Source organism: Syngnathus typhle, linkage group LG22 (genome assembly GCF_033458585.1).
Source record: "Syngnathus typhle isolate RoL2023-S1 ecotype Sweden linkage group LG22, RoL_Styp_1.0, whole genome shotgun sequence".
NCBI lineage: Eukaryota > Metazoa > Chordata > Actinopteri > Syngnathiformes > Syngnathidae > Syngnathus > Syngnathus typhle.
The window spans coordinates 5,622,048-5,645,175 of NC_083759.1; the positions used below are offsets into that span (position 1 = coordinate 5,622,048).

A 23,128-nucleotide genomic window follows, 5' to 3' on the forward strand; every position below is an offset into this window, starting at 1 on the left:
GTTTCTAGCAATTTTGATTACCATTCATCTTTTTAAAAATGTGAACAGTTCTTACTAGTCTGATAAAGAAATTAAACAATGACATATTTTAGTTCTTGACCGAAGCAGCATCAATAACAATTATCTTGATGCTGCCACACGGACAACAGGTTGTCCTCATGCATTCTATATTTAGAGACCCTGCGAGAAACTTAAAAAGATTACTGTCCCTGGAACCAAGTATAGTCTTCCTCAGCCTCAGCCACAAAGAAAGGACTAAATATAGCCAGCCTGCCTGTCTCTCGTGTGTCTAATAATCCTGTACACTTTCTTCACCAAATAAGGTAGTATTGTGAGTACAGTGTGAATTTTGCCTCTACCTTTGGCTTCAGTAATGTAGCATGAATGTAATCTGTCTATACTTTATTGGTTTTTCTTGACACATAGCTGGCTGAGGCAAAATATTTTTTGCTAGTATGTTATGACTGTGTTTATTTATTCCTATCGCAGACACAAGCTACACTTAAGTATTAGATCTTAAAAAGAATATATAAACATAACAAAAATATATAATACATAAATTCCAAGGCAGCTCACAAAAAAGTAAGATGTAAAATATATATAATATATATATTATATATATATATATAAAACAAAATATATAAATAATATATAAATAATAGATAAATAAGAAGGCAGCTCATAATGTATTTTCAGTTAGTTATTTAGTTATTAAAAGTACTTTTACCATCAGATGTGCTTTCCCAATATTCAATGTCAACGTAAACTACGTAAGCAAATCGACAAAACGGTTTGATTTATTTTATGTATTCTTTGTGTACATTCAATTTAAGCACTCCGTGTGATTAAAGAAATACCGTATTTTCCGGACTATAAGGCGCACCTAAAAACCTAAAATTTTCTCAAAAGCCGACAGTGCGCCTTATAGTCCGGTGCGCCTCAGATATGGACCAAATCCCTAAATTTAAACTGGCCCGAAGCGTTGTGTCATGAAATCAATCATTAGTGGCCCGCTGAAGTCTATGAATCAAAAAGACTATGGATCACTATTTTGTGATTATAAAGTAATTTGTGTCATCTGAAGTTGAAATAAAAAAGATAAAATGGAGGATGATTTGAATTGGATTAAAAATCTGACATGATGGATTAATGGTGCGCCTTATAGTCCGGTATGTTTTAAAATGGGCCATTCATTGAAGGTGCGCCTAATAGTCCCGTGCACCTTATAGTCCGGGAAATACGGAGACAGCTTTAAAGAACGGCACTATAGTAACACGCACGTACAGAAGCGTTCAGTGTGTGTGTCCTCTCACTAGTCTCACTATCGCAAGACGAGGGCAGCGCTAAATGGATGATGGTTCAACAAGCGTGCGCCCCCGACCTCTCCCACTGACTGTTGGACGCACGTGTGAGTGACGCAGAGAAGTCTACTTAAAGCGGAATTAACGCCGAGTGCAACAACCCCCCGCGCTCACTCAAATTCAGTGGGCTCCTAACAAGCTAAGCCCGACGACGCCTGCGTGGAGCAGCCGTTGTGGGGAAGTCGCGTCCACAGCACTCCCACGCACGCCGTGGTTGGAGCATGCTGTACCTCATGGATACTTTTTTGCGCTCATAGATTTGACTTTTTTATATATTTTCACAATCTGCGTCTGAGTTAGATTTGATCCGAATGAACAGTCATGGGAGAGTGGACCATATTGGAACGTCTCTTGGAGGCGGCAGTCCAGCAGCACTCGACTATGATCGGAAGGTATGAGTTTAAATCAAGAACCTCTGTGGCTGAAAACATGCATTGGTTGAATACCAACTTTTTATGTCTGATTGATACTTTACAATGGAGACAATTTTAGGGTGGATTAGGAGTTCAAATAAAAATGATAAATGAAAGTTTGCATCTACAGCACGAGTGTCAAACTCATTTTTGTCGCGGGCCGCAATGAAGTCATAGTTTCCTTCAGAGGATCATTTTGACTGTCAATGCCTTATACACAGTAAAAACGATTTAAATATTTGTTTTAAATAAGTGGTACTAAAGATGGGATTTTTAAAAGTGAAAACAATTTGTAATTTTAGTACTGACACATGAAGTCGATGCACAAGTTGTCTTCGCGGGTCACATAAAATGATCTGGCTGGAGCTGGCCCTCGGGCCGTAAATTTGACACCAATGAGTTCTACAGGCTGCAAGTGATGCTATTTCAGCAATGGACAGCACCTTAACAGTATCATGAACAGACAGGGTCCGATCCATTGATAAGGAGTCAGACTCCTTTTCATCTCAGCATAGCCCGCCCAAATAGAAATAAGCGCTGTTCTATAAATAGCATTTGTTAGAAGCATTTCTTCAAACACTCTATATTTGAAAGCTGTGCTGCAAGTCGTCAAAGGATAGATATAAAAGGCTTTAAATTTGATAAGTCTCATTCTGTAATGATTAAGCTGAACATAATTGTCTGATGAAGTGATTGAGTGCAAGCAAATTTGGTTACCTAATTTATTCATGTGGGTCCCTATTAGCAGTAATTGAGATGCAACAAATGTAATAAATCATCAGATGCATTTTCATTTAGCAAGCATTATCATGAGGTACCGTATTTTCCGCACTATAAGGCGCACCTAAAAACCTCGAATTTTCTCAAAAGCCGACAGTGCGTCTTATAATCAGGTGCGCCTTATATATGGACCAATATCGAGCCACTACAGCAGGCGTGTCCAAGGTCCGGCCCGCGGGCCAAATGTATATATCTTATATATATGGACAAAGCTTTAAAATGGGCCATTCATTGAAGGTGCACCTTATAATCCGGTGCGCCTTATAGTGCAGAAAATACGGTATTGTTTGTATTTCCAGTGAGGTTTGAAGTTTTATCATTTTGAACAACAATGAGGAATTTCATCTTTTCATTCAACTGCTAGTTTTTGCTGTTAAGGTATCCAAGTAAATATCAGAGCTGTCACTGTCAAATACTTCCAGAATCGATTTGTATATCGATTATTTCATCAATTAATCGAATAATTGGTTGTCATTTTATTTGTATAACAGTGGATAACAAAATATTTTTTCGGCATTTACTGCTGTTTATTATGTAATGTTTAGTGATTAAAAACACCTAATGTGAAAATGTGGTTGCACAAGTATGCACACCCTCCTCGGAGGGGGGCACCATTTGAAACCTTTTTTTTTTTTTAAACATAAACAATCATTTCTAGAGGGATACTAAAATTAAACAACTGACCACCTAAGATAATGAGATTGCACAAGTGTGCACACTTGAGGATGTAGCCTATCACGTTCAGACTCAGAGGCAGCAAAACAACTTGTGGAGTGGGTGGCGCGAACCGTATTTGGAGTGAATCCGAGGCACTGTTTTGTGTGTTTGCGCATTTCTTGGGCGTGTTTGTTGGGCATTATTCAAATCTCAAGTTAGTTTCACATGACCAGGCAAGTCGCCACAAGGTGGCGCAACATTTCGCTGGACAGCTGCTTTGCATCGGGTTTGTCAGGGAATTTGTGCCACCTTGTGGCTACTTAGTCATGTGATAGATACACTGTTAAAAACAAAGTTTCTGAACATTTGAATAATGTCCAAGCATAGGTGTCAAACTCAAGGCTCGGGGGGCCAGATACGGCCCGCCATATCATTTTATATGGCCCGCTAGGACAAATTTTGCATCGACTTTGTGTCATTACTAAAATTACAAATTGTGATGGATGGAAATAATAAATGTCAAAAAAACACGACAATTGTACAGAAAATGCTAAATGACTATGTTTGTTTCCTCAGGATCCTGCTGACAGTGGTGGTGATTTTTCGTATTCTGATCGTGGCAATAGTTGGAGAGACAGTGTACAACGATGAGCAGTCCATGTTTGTATGTAACACCTTGCAGCCAGGCTGTAACCAGGCTTGTTACGACAAAGCTTTCCCCATCTCTCACATCAGGTACTGGGTGTTCCAGATCATTATGGTCTGCTGCCCCAGCCTTTGCTTTATTACCTACTCTGTCCACCAGTCCGCCAAGCAGAAGGAGCGACGCTACTCCACAGTGTACCTTTCCCTGGACAAGGAGCAAGACTCTATGAAAAGAGACGACAGCAAGAAGATCAAGAACACTATTGTTAACGGGGGGCTACAGAACACAGAGAACACCAACAAGGAGGCGGAGCCTGATTGTCTTGAAGTCAAGGACATTCCCAATTCAGTCGTGCGAACTACTAAGTCCAAAATGAGAAGACAAGAAGGCATATCCAGGTTCTACATCATCCAGGTGGTGTTCCGAAATGCACTTGAGATAGGATTTCTCGTGGGTCAATATTTCCTTTATGGATTCAATGTGCCCGCTGTGTATGAATGCGATCGATACCCTTGCATAAAAGATGTCGAGTGTTATGTTTCCAGGCCAACAGAGAAGACAGTGTTTTTAGTCTTCATGTTTGCAGTCAGTGGCATTTGTGTGGTGCTCAATTTAGCGGAGCTAAACCATCTAGGGTGGAGGAAGATCAAAGCTGCTGTCAGAGGAGTGAGAGCCAGGAGGAAGTCTATTTATGAAATCCGCAACAAAGACTTGCCAAGGATGAGTATGCCCAACTTTGGACGCACCCAGTCTAGTGACTCTGCATATGTATAAATATTTGTAACAGAAAAAGCTGCAGGACAGCTGTGTAGTAACTACAGTACCGTATTTTCTGGACTATAAGCCGCACCGGACTATAAGGCGCACCTTCAATAAATGGCCTGTTTTAAAACTGTCCTTATATAAGGGGCATCGGACTATGAGGCGCACCATTAATGCATCATGTCAGATTTTTAATCCAAATCAAATCATTCTCCATTTTATCTTTTTTATTTCAACTTCAGATGCAACAATTGACTCTATAATCACAAAATATTTATCCATAGTCTTTTTGATTCATGATTCATAATCTTCAGCGGGCCACTTATGATTGATTTCATGACACAATGCTTCGGGCCAGTTTAAATTTAGGAATTTGGTCCATATATAAGGCGCACCGGACTATAAGGCGCACTGTCGGCTTTTGAGAAAACCTTAGGTTTTTAGATGCGCCTTATAGTCCGGAAAATACGGTAACTTAAATATGAAATTATAAAAATGTTCTTTGAGAAGATAAATCGTGGTATTACTACCATGGGAGCATGTTTCATGCAAATTCTAAGGACTTTTGTGTTGGACTGGACTCTCTCATTAGATGGCTGACATGTCATCAATATTTGTTTTCATTTGATGTACACTTATGGGGAAGTTTGTCTCTGGGAAAGAGATGGACATGAATGGCTGGACTGTTTGGTTATAAACCACTGCAGATGCTGGTTTTATATTTGTTAAGTGCATCTTAAAAATAAAGACAGAGGGTATACTGTACGCACACTAAACTATGGATCTTTATATGTACATACGTATATTGTGTTTTATATATATATATATATATATATATATATATATATATATATATATATATATATATATATATATATATATATATATATATATATATATATAAATATATATATATATATATATTTGTGGCAATGGAACAGGAAGGACAACTGTGACAGTTAGTAACTATTGTGATTATTTTTTTTTCTTTTGAATTTGAATTGTTCAAATGGGAGAAAAAAGTAACTGCCATATATATATATATATATATATTTTTTTTTTTTTCATTGTTTCAAATGTCTGTTTGCACCATCGGCCTTACCTGGAGGTCTCCTTCCATTTTTCTACTCACCAAAGCGCTCTCATTTCTTTATATATTTATTTATTTATCTATTTATTTACTTATTTATTTAAATCAGTGCCATATATGTACAGTACATCGTAAACACAGTATATTAAGGTAACTTCTGTAACGAAATACCAACTTATAAATTTAGACAACCACAAAATATTTTTACAAAAAAAAGTCTGCATGTTATGCATGTTAGATTAACAAAAGTGTCCAAACGTGCGAATGTTAGCTCAATGATTGTTTGTCTATGTGCGTTTGCTTGTTTACGTGTGAAAACGGATGGATGAAAAATGCTAATATCACAGGTTTTGAACATGTCGTGTATTTTAAACATCTGCAATAAAAATGAGCCCTATGAACAATTATAGTATGTTTAATTTTGGTGTATTGATTTGCAATGTGTCCGATTTATGTCCATCCATGACCTAATATCACTGTGTTTATAAACTGTCTCAATACCCGCAACACCGCTAATAGGTTTAGTTAGTTTAATCTAGCTAATAGTTTAAAATGACTTACTTTAACGAGGATGCCATTCATTGCATTAAGGCCAAGCGTAAAATTGTGGTGTCGAAAAAAAACATTGTTCAGCGAGCATCCTATTATTATTACAACTAAAATGGCTGCCAAAACATTGTTGAGGCCTTGTACGATTTTGCTTTGTGAATTTTATTTTTTTGCCATACATTATTACGTCACTATTAAGTTGTCATCCAATCATTTCACTACTCATCTTGTTAACGTTAACACTCAGTGAGCCATCCCAAATGAATTCCAAAGAGCATTTCTAAATTTAAATTTGAGCAGAAAAGTGGATTACTGCTTTCTAATGTCATCTCACATCACGAAATATCAGTTTCGGCTCGAGAATTTGCCTTGGATTGACAAAAATGATCTATTTAATCTGGAACAGTGGTATGTAAATCCTGATATTTGTTTGGCTTGGACACCAAATTACACACAATGAAGTCTGACCTTTTTTATATTAGTGTGTTGAATGAGTGCATTAATATAGCTCCCTAAATCCAGATTAGAAATCCAGATGTTATGGGATAGTAGACTGCAAAAATGTTGGTATTACATGTACTCTATATGATTCTAACATGGCATGCCAGATGTCTGATTTGACAAGAGTAAATTTCACTAATCCGAAGTGTCATAGTTAGATATTTAGATTTATTTATTTTTTAATCTCTACATTGCAACAATTCTGGAAAAATAACTGATCAGCGAGTTCACCATCCTCCAGCGATTTTGCCAGTCAAGCAAGCAAGTCCATGAAGACTTCCCATCCCACCTATAAACATGATTTTGCTGACGTTGTTATAAGTGTCCCAGAGTTGTGCAGGGTCACACAATAAAATATTATCACTAAACTGCTAATCTCAGCAAATGTCTTTTTCCACTCAATGTTATGAAAACGTATTTAGTAATTTATCAAACATAGTTGGACAAGATTTACACTAGTATATAGCAAACTGTCAGTGATTAATCAGAGGCTAAAATGAATGGGCTCTTCTGCAACACACCACACCAATGTGTGTCCCTGTGAACGTCCCTGACTGATGGTTCCGGGATAAGTCAGGGTCCTGCATGATCAGGTCCAACTGCGCCTTAAGTGCTGGAGCATATATTGTATTTGTGTTCACAGAGGCGTTACATTGCACTTATCGCAGTTAGGAGCAGTTATGATAGGCTTGCTGAGCAAAGCTATTTGGACAATCATTTACTATTTTCTCCATTCGTTTTGAAGAATGGCGTCGGTGAGGTTCTCATCCATGTGTTGTGTATTTGTTCATCTGTTTGCCCAGCTTTGTCCTCATCTCACCATCACTACATGTGACATCACGAGTCACGCTATACTGTTGCTCTGGTTTGGAGGTCACTCGTAGATGTGACAGACTGTCACCAAGTGAAATATCTATTGTGACATGCCAGGGTGCAATGTGCTGACACCTGGATGTGCCCACCAAGCAACCCAAGATGCTCCAGGCCAACACATGGATTTTGGGAGAGAAGGGCATTGACACAAACACACACTTTACTGTACCAAATCTCGTTCAGATCTCGGTAACTTGTTGTTTGTCTACTCTTAGCTGTAGCCCACAATATGCTGATACAAAAATAATAAATAACAAAATGCTGCTTTTGGTGGAATTTGTTTTGTGCGTCTCAGTCCCTCAATGGAGACACCGTTAGTGTGTTTTTAGTGTTAGTGTTATTTATTTATTTATTTTTTTTAAATCAGAGAGTTGTATCTGGTCGATTTAATCACACAGCGGCCAGCAGCATGTGTGGATTATGGGATTTACAGCTGCCTCTCAGTCTCAGTGTTTTTCAGGTGAAGTAGGCCAGTGGTACGGGATACCCAGGATAAAGCTGGTCAAAGTCCAGAGTGATACTACTGCTGATTTTTCTTTTCCATTTTTATAATACATTTTATAATTATATTATTAATTATAATATGTATTTATTTTTAATTATATACGTATATATATATTTTTATATTAACTTTAAACATTTAAGTTTATAAACTGGCCTTTTAATGAAAGTGAAACAAAGAATATATGAAAAGACATAATTTGTCTTTGTTTTTATTTTTATATTACATTTTATAATTATATATATAATTTGAATTTTATATTAACTTTAAAAATGTAAGTTTATAAACTGGCTTTTTAATGAAAGTGAAACAAAGAATATATGAAAAGACAATTTTTCTTTGTTTTATCATACCAACATGGAGCAGATGCAGATGTAAAAAAGTTGATAATGTAATCTCCTGACTGTTGAGTTCAACAACAGACTGGCATGTCAGGACCATTGTCTGTCTGGAAGCATAAATGAGGAAGAAAGAACGCTCAATCTAATTGGGCTTTTTGTTTGCAATTTGGCTTGTCTGTGGTCAGTCTTAAAAGTGCAGATATAAGATTAATTATTCAATATCCAAGATCGACTTATAAGAAAAAGCAAGTCTGTGGTCTAAATATTCATTTGAGTGTTTTATTTAACAATGTCATCAACCAAATAAGCAGGCCTAGTTTCCTGTTAACAGTTTGCAGGTCATTTGTTGTGGAGGGGATGGATGGATTGCCAGGTAATGAAGCAGAGCCTAACCTCCAGCCCACACGTCCTTGTTTGAGCAGCCCATTTCTCAACAAGCTGTCTCTCTAAAACCTTGTCCTGTCCATGAACTATCATTACTCAATACCATCATACCTTCCTTGAATCATAACACACACATGGACGCGTGCACACATACAGTATTTTCCGGACTATAAGGCGCACCGGACTATAAGGCGCACCTTCAATGAATGGCCCATTTTAAAACTTTGTCCTTATATAAGGCGCACCGGACTATAAAGCGCATTATTAACGCATCATGTCAGATTTTTAATCCAAATCAAATCATTTTCCATTTTATCTTTTTTATTTCAACTTCAGACGAAACAAATGACTTTATAATCACAAAATCATGATCCATAGTCTTTTTGATTCATAGTCTTCAGCGGGCCACTTATGATTGATTTCATGACACAATGCTTCGGGCCAGTTTAAATTTAGGAATTTGGTCCATATATAAGACGGACTATAAGGGGCACTGTCGGCTTTTGAGAAAATTTTAGGTTTTTAGGTGCGCCTTATAGTCCGGAAAATACGGTACACACAATTATAGGATAGTTAATTTTGCGGTTGAATAATAGTCACCTCTATTTTTAATGCTTGTTGATGAAACCAATACAGTAAAAGCATCATAAGAACAGTTACTTTTTTTTCCCATTTGAACAATTCAAATTCAAAAGAAAAAAAAAAAAATCACAATCGTTACTAACTGTCACAGTTGTCCTTCCTGTTCCACTTGACACTAACTTAAGATGTATGTTCATATCCTTTCACCCACTGTAGATGCGACCTTAATCCTCTGATGTCCCACAGACTTGACCCACATGTTTGTTTCTTCTCACAATAACCTGATATTTGCACATTTTTCCTGACGTGGAGACTTCACAAGCAGAAGCATGTTTTCATATGTCTTCATTATTGTATGTATACGTTTAATCTATGGTATTGATGAGCATTTCCTGTTGACATAATTGTGTCAAAGGAGTAGAAGACTCCAGATGTTTACTGACAGATGTCGCTCTCATGCAACCATTAAATCTCTGCAACTATTAAATCTCTGCAATGCTTTGCTCTGGTTTACAGTAGGCCTCAAATGAGAGGGTTGCTTAAATCATAAAGATACGCATGCATTCGCCATGCTTTTGATGATTTTGAGTTGGTAGCTAACGCATTCAGGTATGATGAGCTTTGGTGCGCGCTAGCTTTTTGGTAACTTCTAATATGTAAAGGACTATTGTGATGTTTCTCTTTGTTTTTTTTCCCCTCGGCAACAGTGAGGTCCCACCGAGATCATCGTCACAACGATTTGAGGCGATTGTCGATTCTCTTTTTTGTCAACTCTTGTCTCTTTGAGTGATTTAACAAACTAGCATACTACATACTGAAGAAGAACAAGCAGTCGAGGTTATCACATTTTTATCATGCTCTAAACCAGGGTTGTCAAACTCATTTTTTTTGGCGGGCCGCATTGTAGTCATAGCTTTCTTTCGGATGGCCATTATGACCGTCAACCCAAATAAATGTATGAACACCTCGTTTTCAAATCAGACTAGTAAAAATTGGTGAAATACTTCCCCCGATTTTTTCTTTTTTTTTTTAAGTGAAGACAATTTGCAATTTTAATAATGACACACGAATTTGATGCACAATTGGTTTTCGCGGGCCACATAAAATGATATGGCGGGCCGTATCTGGCCCCCGAGCCTTGAGTTTGACACCTGTGCTCTAAACGCTTTATATTGGGTACTTTTATTATTAATAAGATTAATCTTTAACTGTAAATTCGAGGCAGAGAATTGTTAGGGCCACCTCAGACTCATGCAAATCTCAGGCGGCTAAACAAAGATGGCTAATCAAGACACAATATGCAAAAGACATATTTAAGGTTGGTTTGTACAATCCACAGGGTGACGGCTTTCTACCACGATTGTGTTTATTCCTCTCCTCGTAGTATCTGGCTACAGATGTTTCACGCAATCAAAGAAAGAGCCCCAAAGGTCAGAGAGGTGCTCATGGGATTATGTTTTATGTCTACATGTAACTAGAGCGATGTCACAGATTAAATTACCCTGTAATCACCATCTGACCTATAAAATATGCAGTTTTGGTGACTAGAGGAACAGACTGACCTAGACTTTCATTGTTAAATCCTTCAAGTACTAAAAAAGGAATCTCAAGGACACAATGGAATGCATTTTAGTATTAGCGCACACATAATGTGTATTAATTGTAAACCTTACAGAACAGTATACAGATGTTTTGCATTGCTACAAACTTAACTGTTTGTGGTCCCAAAGTTGCGGTAAAAATTAGTCTTGGCTTCCCTGTTTAAAGTGCTGCCCATGTGAATGTGATAAATTTGGAAAGCAAATTACATTTGGGTTTTTCTGATGGGTGTTTTGAATCAATTGAATGAATTAGAACCAGGCAGAACCAATTAGATTTTATGGTCAGGTATTCCCTTTGCTTGTATTATGTTCAATCATGTCCTTCAGCTACTCCCATAATGAGTTTTTATTACCAGCCGTTTACACTATGAAGTATCCAAATCATCAATCTTATTTCCAAAACAAAATTTAGACCGTACATATTACAAAATCATTCATTCATGGTGTTTTGACTCTTTAGCGAGGTCATGGAGACATTATAGCAGTGCTTCTCAATTATTTTCTGTTACGCCCCCCCCTAGCAAGAAGAAAACTATTCGCGCCCCCCCTCCCCACCGTGACTATCCTAACTTGTCTTGTAAGTCGTAAAATGTTGCACTGTCGCAAACGTGACAGAAGTAACAATGAGAGCGCCACTGCCCCCTGCTGTAGTAAACGCGCAATTACACTTTATTCTAGTACTGCCAAAAAAAAAGCCTGTTCCCCAGGGTCACACGCGCCCCCCCAGGAATAGCACCGCGCCCCCCAAGGGGGGCGCGCCCCACTATTTGAGAAGCACTGCATTATAGTGTAATGAAAGAGTGCCCCCTTGTGAGAGAAAAACACCATTACACCACCCTGGAATAATATATTTAAAAATGAAGACTTGTGTTCAACCACACATAAAAAAACAAACACTTAAAACAAACACACAAACAAATAAATAGATACACATACATCAATAAGACACTTTGTCATTTATACAATGATAATTGTTCACATGATGATCAAATAATGTTAATATTTAAATTGTCACATATACTAGAAACTATTTATTTATTTAATGAATTAATTAATTCTACAAATAACCATTATTGGTATATTTCCATAATGTGTAAATCAGTGGCAGCAATAATCCCTCGCAAAGCAAAAGTGACTTCAAAAACTATATGCGTACCAGATGGTCTATAGAATATTTATCATGTTTATTTATTTATGTGTTATTGGTGATATCAGTCAGACATTTGCTGTAACTAGGGTGAGGAAATTAGAAGTTCTAATTTAGAACTATTATAATTATCACAACTCAGATACTTAAAACTACCACCATAACCTCATGCCCATTCATCATACACGTTGAAAATGTTATTCTTGAACTCTATTTTTTTCATCAAGTTACAAGTATTATGAAACCTCTTGCATTCATTCTACACACTTTTGTTGCATCCACTTTTTTCCACTGCATTGTTATGCATGTTCCATGAATAAGAATCTCGTTGAGCGACAAGTACTGTTTATCAATACAAAATACAATAAAGCAGAATTCTAACCATTTCTTTTTTTGTCCACAACAAAATAATCCCAAAAGATTCTTCCAAACTTCCACTGCCAAGTTCCCATAGGATACGACAGGCTGTGGACCCATCAGTAATGCAAATGAGAAATTCCTTCATCCCTCATCATGCATGTGCATCAAAATCATTCTAACACACAAGGATCTGCATGTCTCTGTACTTGGCTGAGGGGCTAAGCTGCCTGGTTAAATCATTCAGAGGGGGCATGTTATCAGACTGCTGTCAGACCGCTCAGCAGTCTCCTCTGGCTGAAGCCTTCGTCCACTTAGATGGCAAAGCTTGGATTCAGCCCACTGTCTGCAGTATGTGTGCGTGTGTGTGTGTGTGTGTATGTGTGTGTGTGTCTGTCTGTGTGCATGTGTGTGTGTGTGTGTGTGTGTGTAGAGGAAATGATGCCACATTATATCCAATTTGTCACAAGATGAGCTTGTCAATTTCATTCAGGATTTACATGTGTCAATGTCTGGCGAAATATTGTGCCTTTTTTTTGGTTTCCGTATCTGGGTTCCTGCTTCTTATCCACAATTCAGTACAGCACAAGCTTGAAATAAACCAGGGTCATGTGATCATCCACTATAAAAATAAAATGTCCCGACAGCAACTAAATTCTCTTAATATGACATGTTTTACAAAAATAATAAACCCCTGTAAGTCTATTTATATTCCCATTTCTGCACTTCATAAACTCTAATCTATTTTTTCTTTTTATAATATTTGACTGAAATAAAAGATTACATAAAGTTATTAAGCAATAAAAAAACAAAACCAATCCTGTTTTTGCAAAATCTCATGTTGCACGCCAACGGGTGAACCGACGAAAAGTTGTTTGTTTACATTCAACCAACAGCTGCTACAGTCATTGCAAGTGATGTAATGGATATTATCAGAAGTGGGCATTGTCCGTCAGTCCCTGAGTTTCCATCAATGACCCACGTGGGCCCAGTCTGTCCCTCGTAGGCAAGAAGTCAATCAATCTTGAGAACATAATTTCCATGTCACGCATAAGCGTAAAAAAAAAAAAAAAAAAAAAAGAACAGAGACACACATGCGCACAAAATGGTGATCAGTCAAATAAAAACTATGCAGGAAATTTTGTTGCGGTCTGTGGGACCAAAAAGTAAAGTTAAAAAATATGAGTTATCAATCGATTTACCTAAACAGCTACACAATTTTAAATAGTACATATCTGACAGTGCAAAATATTTATTATACTTTATATTAGTCAGATAAATGTTTCACAAAGCTGCGATAACTGGTGAACTATTGATAAAAAAACGTTTGTAAGCATTATTTTATGATACACTTGTTTATCCAGCATCTCTCACTAGAGGGCAGTCATGTGTTATTGGGGGGAGTTTTGAATTGAACATTGAGTCATAACAAAGGTGGGTCTTCCATTAAAATAGTCATGAAGAAAGGAGATCTTTTAATTTTATGGCTTTTTGATAAAACTTAATCGCAGTACTTTAGATAACATTTAAGAAAATGACTGTCACTCCCAACGACAACTAAATCAGACAACGTTAAAGGTCCGAATTTCAGCACGGTTTTTGTGGAGATATCTACACTCGCAAAGTCTTCCACTGGCCAGACGATGCTTCCATGCTATCAAGTTGCTCTTGTCCATCCAATTAATTCTTACCCACGACCAGTCTCATCTCCTCTGACATGGCAGGACAGGGCCGGGCCGTGATGGATTTGACATTAACGGGAAATGAAGCTGGGGCGATGCGACGCCCCAGTCCAATAGTGGCATTTGTCACTGGCCTGGTCATGCAGATTGGGCCAGCCTAGCTCAATGACTAAGATTAATGATGACGGTGGCCCTGTCTTTGTCTCCCTGCGTGGCTTCCCTGAGCACTGCTCACTCTCCAAATACGACCAGTCTCACATGAACCACACACAACATGCACCTTGCTATGTAAATCATACGCTCGTGTATGATTGGCTGACAGCAAGATTAAGTTAATTAATCCTGAATACGACTTCAAGTGAACCATATCTTTAATATAGGTGTACTATTTGTCTATTGGATTGGTTGTACAGTATTTTTCGTGGGGCCAGGTTTGTAATAAAGAAATGGAATAACCTTAAGCATCATGCACCAGTGCACAGAAAATGGCTTTTCCCTGACAGATGAGGTAGCCCGGGAAGGCTCAGATGGATGGGGGGGGGGGGGGGGGGGGTTGCTTGGGCCGCTTGTATAAGACTTCAGGGATGCAGCACATTCCCCTGGTCATCCATCATTGGGTGACACATCCACTTACATCTGCACCACACATACATACAGATGTAATCCTCTGATTGATCAGCAATCTAGTGATTCGAACACAGTGCACGCTCAAGCCTGCAGTCTCTCCCTCGGACGTTCTCTTCTGTATGCTGTGTATGAATGAGAGTGTGATTTAATAGGTATTCAAATGAAAGCTAATGGCTAAAATTCAATATTTTTCCTCGAATATTTGATCACAGAGTCAAAAAACAAAAAAATAGCGACTATTCCGAAGATTAGCAACTATTTGCTACGCCTTTGTCACTGTTTGGTAGCGATTAGGAAAGCAGAACTATAGTTCTATTTAATGAAGTGATGATATTTGCAAATTACCAAAAAGAGGAAAATGAAGGTGACTACCGTTAAACTTTTGGATTATAAAATGGTTTTGTAGTTTTTCTTTTGTTCTTTTTTAGTTTTAATGTTCTCACTTGGAACTAAGTGATGGATAGGGGGTAAGACATGATAAGCTTAGGCTGCTTCCTACTCCTTTTCGAACAGTGATATATATTGTTTGTTGGTTTTATTTATTGTTTTTATTCTTTAAATCATGTTCGAAATAAAGATTCATTCATTCATTCATTAGTCCAGAAAGTAAACACCGTTTACTTTAAACAGTTTAGCGTTAGCCACCGATCTCGGCAGGTAAACCCAAGTACCTCTCGTACACACAGTAAGTAATCATTGTGTTGATCAATTTCATTTGTTCTAAACTTTCTGGATACGTAGTAATTTGGATATTGAATGACTGATAGAATTTGTTTTGAATTCAATAATTTAAAAAAAAATAGCTTTGACGTGAACTCATTAACCCCCATATACCACAATTACGGTGAGAATATAAGCAAAGTTGAATATGCAATATAAATTAAATAAGAAACATATCAATAAAATAGTCAATTTAAGATCTACATACCTTGACATTGATGAATGCGAAGGTGGAGAAGAGGTGCGGGTGGGGGGGTAGTGGTGCACCCCCTTCAACATTTCACTCCATACATTTTTTAAAACTGCATGCACACCTGTGTGAAAGGAATATTTACAATATCACAAAAATGTAAAGGCAATATATAATAATATACATTTTTAAAAATTATACACTAAAACGTTTTAGCCCATAATTAGAAGTTGCTTTCATGATGTTTATACATACAATTAATTTTGACACACAAATAAATAAATACAAACAAATACAGACCAATTTCTGTAACTTTGCATTGGTGATGGATGAACTGATGATCCCCCCCCCCCCCCCCCACACACACACACACACTAGTTACTCTCACGTGACATAAACCAGTCACAAACCCTGCTAACTAACAAGCAGATAACTACTTCATAATAATGGCTTTGGATGACTTTTTTTCATCCTATTTCAGAGCAAGCACAATCCTTGGGAAATAAATTATTCTTTTTTACTTTTTTCCAAAATGGTGAACCAACCTCTTGTTCAATTTATGCAGATCAGAACGGGGCACACACTACAGCTGCTACTGCATGGATGGAGGAGTCATTATCTTCCTTGCATATTTGTAAACCAGTCATGCATTTGCTGAGCACATCCCAGATGCTGTTGGAGTCATCTGCCCAGCACACACCCTGCTGTGAGGAACTCAACTTCCTCGCTTCTGTCATTCTCTCGCTCTCATTTTCCAGTGCCATGTGCAATGCAGAGACCAGGAGGATGACATTGTCTCGATTGGTCTGCAGGAGAAGGTACACAATGACGCCTGCCAAGAGGACCCAAGGGATGAGTCCTAATGTGGCTAGGGTGGTAGAGCAGAGAGTTCCCTTTGTCCCATGGGTTTAGGAATGTTGATTAAACATGTGCTCAGCCTTGGATATTGAGTAATTGGTTGAAGAGCAAATGTCAAGTGTTTGTTAATTTCAGTGTTATGCATTGGTTTATAGTGTGTGATCAGTGGAGGGCGGTGAGCTGAGGTTTCATGATGCATGACCTGGGCTTTGATTAACACACGGCGTCATGATTTTTGTTTGTCTTTATTTTGACAATGGAACGCTTTGCAATTAGTATTATTTTCCTTGTAATGGGAACCCTGTGATTGTTGTACGACTCCCAGACCAGACAGTCCAATCTAATGAGCATCATCTCCATCTCGGTTTGCTAACTGAGGTTTCCAGCTCCCCTTTGTGTGCCTGGACATGTGTCTAACTGAATGATGAATGACCCTGTTTCTCCTCATATAATTGGCTCCTTGCTGCTTGGCCTGAGACTGGCTGCATGTATGCTGGGCAGCCACCTCCATCTGTCAATCACCAACCTGCTGCTGCCTGCCTGTACCTCTGATAGCTATGCTAATGCACAGCCCCTGAGTCTCATTGGCTGAACCTTTGCTGGTCCAAGCTAATCCATTAAAACTGTGACAGTAATAATCTCTCCCCAAACACAGGGTTCCCCGTGTGCTAAACGTTGTTTGACCGTTCCTGTCACATTGCTCTTTGCTCGCCACAGAAGTGAGGTGATGGATGAGTCCAAGCCGAGGTTATTCATTCATCACATTGGGCCTCTTGTGAGTGGGCGTCTTCTTTATTTCAACTGTTTGAGAGTAATTTTTGAGTACTTAAGAACTTAATTGGTTCCACGATCGGGTTTGTAAGTAGAAGCAACGGTTTCTCTAGGAATCAATGTAAAAGCAAATAATGCGTGCCGGATTATCCCAAAAGTCACACTTTTGCCCTATTGTTCTGTATAAAACACACAGAAAACCAAAACAACTTCTTTTTTGCTTTTTCAAACCTTTATAATAAAAAATAAATGGCACTATTGTTGACCTAACTTTGCTTGGGGGTGGCTCTTCTAATTTTCTAAAAATACCCCCGAGAAGACACACAAAAGTCAGACTTATAAATTATTGTTTGCTTTCACAAACTACTCCTTGCTCACGTTAACCTTTGGTGCAGTTCGTGAGTTTTCCAACTGTGTGAGTGGTCATTGAACACACCTCGCGCAAAAGAAGTGAATGAGAACTTAAAAAAAATAAAAGGAATCTAGCTACTAGTTTTTGATTGATTAAAAGAAGTGAGATGATGAGATACAGCAGAAGACTTGTCCACACGACCATGCATAACACGTAACAAAATGAATCCCCTCACAATATTAATGTAACCAAAGCACCGCAGTCAAGTTAAGGCTTAGCTAATAAGCTAATGCTAACGTGAGTGTTAGCGAGAAGCAAACGAATGCATTTTACACAATCCCCAAGAATAAAACGGCTCATTTGATGCAATTTATCAGATACAATAACTCACAATACACCCACAAGAAGTGAAAACAAAGAGCGCACAGCGCTAAAATCAGAAAGACAGATGCTATGCTAATGCTACGAAAACGAGGGCATCATAGACACGCAATAATGTGAAAGTGAAACAGCTTGTTACTTTTGCGTCATCTCAAGCTTACCTATTTACTGTGCCCGTCGTTTCCACAGATTGAAAGAACTGAACCCTCAAAGAAACGAAAACTCCTTAAGTTGTTTGGACTACAAAAGTCTCTCCGAGTAATAAACATGGCGGATTTGGGTGAAACCGTTTGGCTGCACCCATTTCCTTATTTGGTAGTGGCACCCCATAGACTGTGAAGATGCAAATAAATTTGAGATGCTTCAGTCCTAGCTCGAAAGGTTCGTAAGTGTATGCGCTCGTCAGTAATACTTTCAATTAAAATGCAACTCATTTTTCTCGAGTTTCAATTGGGGTACTTTTTTGGAGTATAAATCATCTACAGGTATTTTAAAACATTTTTGTATGACTTAATACATTCATTCATTTATTGTTCATTGTCATGGATTTCTCAAAGACATGACTAATATTCTCGCAAAATATTAGTGGTTGACAAATACTGCCACGCATAGATGGCTTGTGCTGTAGGAATGTTTATTATTATGTAATTACAATGACTCCAAGTGATTGATGTCATCAACCTGACTAAATATACAATCTGAACATACCCATTAACCTTAGTGGTTTATTTTCCTTTCTCATTCACAGCTGTTGAGTTACAGCATGTTAGGAAAGTCCACTTACGTTTTTCTCAGCCACCTTGGTGCATTTCTCAGATTAGAATTAAAAACTGCAAAACTACTTCTTTAGTTTTCACTTTTCACAATCACTTGTGTACCAAAAAGCGGTTTCTCATTAAGTCATTTTCAAATTCAAAAGTCTTTATGCGGAAAAAGGTTAAACAACTAAATAAATCTCTAAACATGAGAAAAATAAGTTAAGAATACAAAAAGAGTTGATGTCATAAATAATTACCGTCAAAAATATTTACTTTTTAAGGGGGGAGTGGATGTCAAATATTTTTGTAGCATGTATCGTGCTCTTTATCAGATAAGATTGCTTTGGGCAAGTTTCTACTATGAAATGACCCTGTCAGGCCTCATTGCAGACAAAAGGGCGAAGGCTTTTTCAACCTGTCATGAATTCTTAGCAAAGAGTTAGTTCCATCCAACTTGTTGTTGAGCCTAGTTTATCGAGGAAAAGTAATCCCTAACTAGTTCTGGGTTGAAATGGATGTTTCGTTATATCCAAATAATACAATTTGGTTTTACAGGACACTCTTAAATGTAATCTAATAAGAGCCTTAGATTTGCTAACACTTCACTTTTAATACTATCACACTGACGCTGCTTTCCCTCCATGATGGCTGGTTGACATGATGGAAAACGCAGCTGTAATCTGAGGCCAAAAGTAAATGGATACAGTTTGAGCATAGAAGTCATTTCCCAATTTTTCAAGACCAGCACCCCTCTTTTTTTTTTTTGCACTTGACCGTTCTTTAAACTCACCAACAGCATGACCTCAGCTCTGAGCAAACTTTTCATCCTTCACATGTATTTGATTTATTTTAATTAGGCTGAAGAGAACTAAATAAGAGTAAAGTGCTTGAGACAGCTGTTTTTGAAAAATGTTAAGAAAAACATTGCGCTTAAACCAATAAAAAATATTCCAATAAAAAAAATGGCAAAACAGTTGGCATTTTTATTTTAGGATGATGTAACTTAGTTACTTTTAAAAACAAGTAATGGCTAAAGTAACCTAAGTTAGTTAAGTAAGTAAGTTAGTTTTAAAATCAGACAATTAGTATACTTACTTTTTCAAGGTAACTATGGTAACACTACAGCTTAAACTCAAATGAAGAAAGATAAACAGTATGAATGTAAATATTTGAATTTTTCTTACACTTTCTCGACTGCCACTGAAAAATATACACAAAGTGACACATTTCTCCACCATGTGGGAAAAAAAAATAAGAGAAGGCCTCAAATTCAAGGACCAGTGAGTTCGGGGTCGGGTGATGTGCTAACTATAGCGTAGCTGGACAATAGTGCGGACAAAAATGTCAGGTGAAAAACCTGGGATGACATGTGTCACTTTAATTCTAAAACAGAGGCTAGTGTGGCAAGTTCTGTGTCCAGAGTGCCTGTCCGAATCCTACTCACGTTCTCTCTAATCTGAAGGAAACCATTTATGTCCAAAGCCAGATGCAGCTCCAGGGCGAGATGGAGCAGCCTGACAGAAATCACTGATTTCCCGAATAAAAGCAAGGAAATAGGACACTTTAGGTCTGGGTCACTCTCTGAGACAACACTGACCAGTTGACAATGACAAAACAAGAGATTTAAATTGAAGATATTTTAAACATGTCTTCTGAATTATATGGGACTAACTAGTAAATTGAATTTAAAAAGTTGAGCTGTCATATAACATTTTGATGGCAGTACAGTTGATTTTTTTGTAAAGATATTGTGTTTTTTTTTAGCCAAATACAGTAATCCCTCGTTTATCGCGGATAATTGGTTATCAAAAACCACCCGCGATAAGTGAAATCCGCGAAGTACGGTCACCAACAAGAAGTACCGGGCAGGCTAACGAGTTAGCGGGAATATGCTAATTTGCGATCGTACTAACACGCAAAAATGGATTTGTAAAGGAATACAAACGAACATTTGGAGCAACACTATATTGTCCTAAACGTTAGTCACGTGTTTCCTCAATTTAGAAGTTTTAATTTGACTTTTAAATGTTTTTTTTAATTTGGAAAAAAAAATCCGCAATGTAGTGAAGCCGCGATAAACGTACCGAGGGATCACTGTATCATCATAACATCAAAACTTAAAGTAAAAAAAACAATTATAATTAAAACATTACAAGCCTCCTGACCATTTTCTCACCTCTGACTTTTTACCTCCTGGGCCTCTTCCCACATATGAGTTCCCTTATTTCAAATTTAAACAATGTGCATCGGCCATCCACGTTGGAGGTAAACATCTCCCATGTTGATGAGGGCTAAAAGAATCAAATGAGTCATTTAGAAAGCACCGACATACATATATCAAATTATGTTTGACATAGGCAACCCAGAGGTTGGGTCACGACGTGTCTCCTATCATTAGCCTTGCTCCTTTTGCCTGCCACCAAATGTATGGTGAAGTGATCAAGGAGCATGTGGAACTTGACACTTTCCACATGAGTTGATTACTGCCATTAGTGTTGAGATTGACTTATTTGACTAGGCTATGGAAACAATTGAAGACCTAAAGCCAATATGTTTTTTATATTCAAGCAAATATGCATTATCTACACACATTAACTCCAATTCCAAAATGTATTATGTATTTTGTATTAGAGAGAGAGCGAGAGAGCGAGAGAGCGAGAGAGAGAGAGAGCGAGAGAGCGAGAGAGAGAGAGAGAGAGAGAGAGAGAGAGAGAGAGAGAGAGAGAGAGAGAGAGAGAGAGAGAGAGAGAGAGAGAGAGAGAGAGAGAGAGAGGAATCCAGTCTAGACTGCCCCAAAATTAGTAGAATTTTATGCTTATTTATTTTCTCACCTTTCTTGTATCCTTCGTTTGACGTCACATCTTTTTTTTTTTAAATGTATTTCATCATTCTGCTGTTTGGGGGCAGTCACAATATAACAGAACCACCTGTTGCTTTGGCATGTGCTTGATATAGACAGTCTGTATATGTTTTATGTTGTTGAGTTTTATAAATGTTTTTTTTTACTTTTAGCCATATTGTTTGCGAGCTCATTGTTTTTTAAATTACACCTTACCAAGCTTTACAGAGAGGGAAATTAGATTCCAACATTCTATAGTAGACATGCATGCACAGGACAGTATCGAAGTCCATGTTTTATATGGAGAATCCATTTTGTATTACTGTATTGTTTTGAACATAATGTAAAGATAGTTTCCTCGAGAATTAGTTGTTTTTTGTTCAATATTATCAGGCAGAATAAACGTATTAGGGTACAGTATATTTCACTTGATATAAAGATGTTTTTACCACATATACTGGATCAAAAATTCCCTTCGCAAGTAGCCTCATGTTAATTTTACATACGTGCTGATTCCCCATTATTTATATATTTTACTTGAAATAGAAACTGTAAAATTAGCTAATAATGGAGAAAAATGTGCACATAACTTCTAAAATATACTCATATTTTTTTTTACATTTATATGAATCAGGACAAAAATAAACTGGGAAATGAAAAGAAAAATAATTAATATTTTTCTACCAATGTTAAATACCCGTGAACTCAATTGACAAAACTGCTCTTTTTTAGAGTTGGCTGAGTGAGGGAGTACATTTTTAGTGCACGGCTTTGGTTATGATTACTGACCATCAAAAGCAAATGAATAAAATGTCAGAAAGCCTCATTGTTTCCATCTCACCGAGAGATTTTGCTGACCACTATATATGACACTGGCACTGGAGGAAATCAACAATACCATAAGACTCAAATGCACCATAAACCAGAATAAATCTTTAATTGACCTCATATTTATTTATTTATTTATTTATTTATTTATTTTAATAAGATGGAAATATGAGGGACATTATTACTCATTATATATTACAGGTTTTCTTTTAAATGTACTGTCGTGCTACATAATTGCATAAGCAGTGCATTAGCAATGATTCACCATTTCGCCCCATCATCGCTCAGTATGGGCTCATTTAATTCAATGATATTTATTAATTAATTTATGTTATTATTGTTATTTGTATTACATGTATTGCATACATATTGCAATAGGTGTTTGTATTTTTTGCAGGAGACGTAAATTGCTACCGTTGCCTTTCTTTTTAATTCACATAATTGTTATTGTTTCCATTTTGCATTTCTGGCTATATACGTATTTGCGTCATGCATGCAGTGATGTCATTAATAAAGTATGGGTTTTCTTCTTTTAGAATATTTTCAAGCGTTACTCCTATGTTAATAAAAAAAGAA

The 23,128-nt window shown here is 37.3% G+C and overlaps 2 protein-coding genes across 2 annotated transcripts in view; one reads left to right on the top strand and one right to left on the bottom strand.

Annotated features, from left to right (window-relative positions):
• cgrrf1 (cell growth regulator with ring finger domain 1) overlaps positions 1–18,423 on the bottom strand; it is a 34,261-nt gene extending 15,838 nt beyond the window's left edge. The window contains exons 1-2 of the mRNA XM_061270758.1: positions 18,289–18,423; positions 15,784–15,889 (exon numbers count right to left, since the gene is read on the bottom strand). Of these exons, the coding sequence (XP_061126742.1) occupies positions 15,784–15,854 (71 nt within the window). The 5' untranslated portion in view covers positions 15,855–15,889; positions 18,289–18,423. The remainder of the gene's footprint in view (positions 1–15,783; positions 15,890–18,288) is intronic.
• gjd2b (gap junction protein delta 2b) lies at positions 1,199–5,348 on the top strand. Its single transcript, XM_061270760.1, has 2 exons — positions 1,199–1,753; positions 3,788–5,348. Exons 1-2 carry the CDS (start codon positions 1,683–1,685, stop codon positions 4,629–4,631), a joined length of 915 nt encoding a protein of 304 aa, XP_061126744.1. The 5' UTR covers positions 1,199–1,682; the 3' UTR covers positions 4,632–5,348.
• Positions 18,424–23,128: the final 4,705 nt, after the last annotated feature.

Excerpts from the sequence above, each read along its gene's own strand:
- gjd2b (XM_061270760.1), top strand. The coding sequence starts at position 1,683 with ATGGGAGAGTGGACCATATTGGAACGTCTCTTGGAGGCGGCAGTCCAG. Across the intron at positions 1,754-3,787 it reads CACTCGACTATGATCGGAAG|GATCCTGCTGACAGTGGTGG; the intron begins GTATGAGTTTAA and ends TTGTTTCCTCAG.